This window comes from Physcomitrium patens, chromosome 12 (assembly GCF_059467195.1).
Source record: "Physcomitrium patens ecotype Gransden chromosome 12, ASM5946719v1, whole genome shotgun sequence".
NCBI lineage: Eukaryota > Viridiplantae > Streptophyta > Bryopsida > Funariales > Funariaceae > Physcomitrium > Physcomitrium patens.
In genome coordinates, this window is record NC_143421.1 from 7,101,764 (window position 1) to 7,105,496 (window position 3,733).

Below are 3,733 nucleotides of genomic sequence, written 5' to 3' on the forward strand. Positions count from 1 at the left end.
ACTTGTAGCTTCTTACTTAGGCACTAAACAATGTACAAAGTTGATTTGCCACATCAACTCCTTAGATGTATGTAGTGTATTTATGCAAAATAAAAATAAAAAATATATATATATATATATATATATATATTTTTTCACTTAACTCTCCATTGTTGTAGAATGTTGATAACATGTTTTGTACATAGAGCTTAAATAAGTCTTCCATGAATACATGTAAGTAGCACAAGTTTGTCTTTCTAGATGACTCAACATATGCTTTGTGAATTATACATATATCACTTAGTTGTTTCTTGAGGTTTAGGGCAAAATCAAACTGTGATACGGTACACATTCTAATTTTATGATTAATGTGTTTTATAATAAATAATTATGATACTTAAAAACTTTCACATAAAAAAAATAAATACCCAAACTTTTCCTATGTGCTAGAATACACATTTGTGAGTCAAATTGTACAATTATATATAGCCATGAATAACCACTGGAATTCATGATAAGCATTAGAATCCAAACGTATCATTAACATCTTTCAAACCTTACAATTTTTTGATGTGGTTATAGATGTAGACATATACATGAGATGTACCACATGCATTCAATATATTAATTCTTGTAAGGAGTTTAAAATTATATTAAGATGAGGTACATGGAAAAATGGACACAAAGTGTATCAAAAATCTTCAATTAAGAAGTAGTGACGCTGACAACGAAAACTGCGTAATCATCTCCACTTTCGCAAAATATACCCTGATATTTACATGCTTTCGCCATTCTAATTTACACTGCTCCGATCCAAATAAGACACATTGCCATTGCATCAAGATATTGGCACCTTACAACCACCCTTATGTAAATCTTTGTCCGAAACATATACACTTCAAAAATATCCAATAAATCAACTTGCAACGACAATCTACGACATAACCCTTACCTAAAACCACTTTGTGAAGCACATTATAAAACAAACGTAAGAAATTAAATCTCAAAACGACAACCACCCCTGTTATAAAAGCTATATAGACAATTCGCTCATATCACAACAAAACTGAAAATACACAGTATCATACGTAAAATCGATACAATTTGATAAAAGGATAATAATACTAGCAACATATCCCACAACAATATAACCAAACAAAAGAACATCCAGAACAACTCCGAAAACCAAGCCTCTATGACTCATTCCCCACCAGTACATAAAACATCACCTCGTCATCGAGAAATAAAACTCACCAATACTTCATAAAACTCCTAATGCAAGATAAATATCACAGCCCAAGGGCGAATAACTGCAACGTCGACAAGAACTCCTTAAACCCCATAAACACGCCGTGGATTGCGCCAGCATCCTTTAGCTGACAACAACCAGTACCCATCTCTCCCCCATTCTAACCACACCATTTCCAGCGCCCAAGGCTCCCTACACCAGCTCCTACAACCCCTGCCGTCCATGTACTCGTCTAGAGGTCATCAACTACCTCGACACAAAAACCACTGACAGTCCCGTTACAAACAAACAAAATGCAACGCACTAATCCAAGGTGCACGACGTGCACGATATACAACCACAGAACACCGACAAATCATGCCAGCTACTATTCCATCCAACCACATCAATGTCATTTGTCGCCAATAAGAAAACGACCTAAAATCCCACGACAACCTTCAAAGCAGACGCACATAGAACATGACGAAGAAAAAACAGAAAACCATCCGTACCAAGGTAAGCACAAAAACAACATGCAAACAAATCACAGTGCACGTACTCCACAACCGCACGCATCATAACATCCTCCCACAACCGACCATCAACATCGCCACACCACAACCGTTGCCATTACTCGCACAACCACCCCATATGTGTCCCTCCCACGTCACACATTCCACTCTCACCTCCCGTCTGCACCGGTTCCAAATTGCCACATCAACGCAACCGGGCCACACAAATGTCCACACCCCATCCACCACCACCACCACCACCACCAATTTACTCGAATATCGGCCTTCGCCATTCCATTGATCCACAAGTCCACACACATCACATACGCAGCATCGTCTCTCTCGTTCGCGTCTCTCCCCCGCACCACGCCCTCTCTATCGCCGCTGGGACTTCCCAACCGCTCGCCCCCTACCACCGCCATCCCTCTACGCCTTGTCCACCTTCGACGCCGCCGTCGCGGCTTGACCACGCAGACGTCCCGTCCGCCTGGCAGCAATGAGACCCACCTTCTGCCCGGGAGGAGCGTCCCGCCGAACCGTACTCGCGTGACCAATGTGCTGGTGATTACCTCCTCCGTGGGGATGCTCCACGGGGTTCATCGCCACACCTCTCACCTTAGGCCAGCTGTTCCTCTTCACCTTGTACTTGTGGTACGCGTTTCCGGCCTTCAGCATCGGCTTCTCGGTTCTGCCTCCGCCGGCGACCTGCCCGACCATGGCTCGGCACCCGCTCGGCACCACCTTCTTGGCTCCCGACGGCAACTTGATGCTGCACCCACATTCCACATTGCACATAACCATCCGATCAACACCCTAATTCCTCCCCCGAAGCCTCCAGAATCCTGTGCCCATCCAGTCACCTGTTCGACCTAATCGCCATCGCTCATTCCCCGCTTCGATCGAAAAACCTAAACCCTACGATAACGAGAACCCACTCCACAACATAATCGCAATCACAACCACAAAATACAGCAGCCAGAACATACCGGGTGGTTCCGCTGTCGACATTGTGCGACACCACGATGGCGTAGTCACCGGACGCCCTCGCGAACGCGCCCCGATCTCCCATGCGGTGCTCCACGTTGCACACCACGGCACCCTCGGGCACAGACCTCAAAGGCAGCACGTTCCCGATCGACAAAGTGGCCTTCTTGCCGCAGTACACGAATTGCCCGGAGTACATGCCCTCGGCGGCAATGAACCGCTCCTTCTGACGTTTGAAGCGGAAGGGGTGGCGGAACGTCACCTTGCAAAGCGGAGCCCCGCGCCCGGAGTCGTGCACCACCTCAGACACGACGCCCTTGATGTAGCCATTGCGCTCGGCGTAGTCCAGAGACCGGAACTGGGCAGGGCCCTTGCGTCGGTGGGTGTGGCTCCGGAATATGGAGCCAGCTCCCTTCCTCTGCGCCCTAATAACACGACCCATCCCAGCACAGCAGCGAGCTCCTCGCACAAACCCACACAAACCCTGCAGCAGAAGATAAAGGGGAAAAAGAGGAGACACTATGTGGGGGAGCAGGCCTTCTACCCCAACCCCCCCCCCCCCCCCACCCCATCGCCATCGCAGCCTCCAAACCCTAATCCCAAACCCCCGCTCCTTCGCTCTCCCCGTTCGCTCCCTCGTTCCCGTTCCCTCTTGCCCGCCCGCCCTTCTCCTTCTTCTATTTATTCTTCCATTTTATTGTCCTTAGTGCACCCATTCGGCTTTTGTAATCACCCACTTCATTGCCTTCTTCTTCTTTTGCCTTTCTGTGTCTTACATTGTGTGAGGTTTTCACATTTCTTGTTTCATTTTGATTTTATTAACAGCTTTCTTTAATCAAAATATTCAGCTTTTTGTTGGTTAACTATGAACCATTATCTTTTATCTTTGTTTTCTATTCACACTCCACTTGTTCTGTCACTTGTTTGGAATTTAAAAGTACAACAATGGTTACATCATTTTAAAAAGCAAACATATCTTTGGTTGTATGAAGATAATCAGTTTAGTTTGTTTCAATAGTGGCACTAAAAG

General features: G+C 45.7%; 1 protein-coding gene across 1 annotated transcript; it reads right to left on the reverse strand.

Annotated features, from left to right (window-relative positions):
• Positions 1–1,986: 1,986 nt before the first annotated feature.
• LOC112289818 (large ribosomal subunit protein uL2) lies at positions 1,987–3,204 on the reverse strand. The gene is made up of 2 exons (XM_024535444.3): positions 2,706–3,204; positions 1,987–2,488 (listed from the first exon to the last, which is right to left on the reverse strand). The coding sequence occupies exons 1-2, from the start codon at positions 3,143–3,145 to the stop codon at positions 2,146–2,148; spliced, it is 783 nt and encodes a 260-aa protein (XP_024391212.1). The 5' UTR covers positions 3,146–3,204; the 3' UTR covers positions 1,987–2,145.
• Between the last annotated feature and the right edge of the window lie 529 nt (positions 3,205–3,733).

Excerpts from the sequence above, each read along its gene's own strand:
- LOC112289818 (XM_024535444.3), bottom strand. The coding sequence starts at position 3,145 with ATGGGTCGTGTTATTAGGGCGCAGAGGAAGGGAGCTGGCTCCATATTC. Across the intron at positions 2,489-2,705 it reads GTCGACAGCGGAACCACCCG|CATCAAGTTGCCGTCGGGAG; the intron begins GTATGTTCTGGC and ends ATGTGGGTGCAG.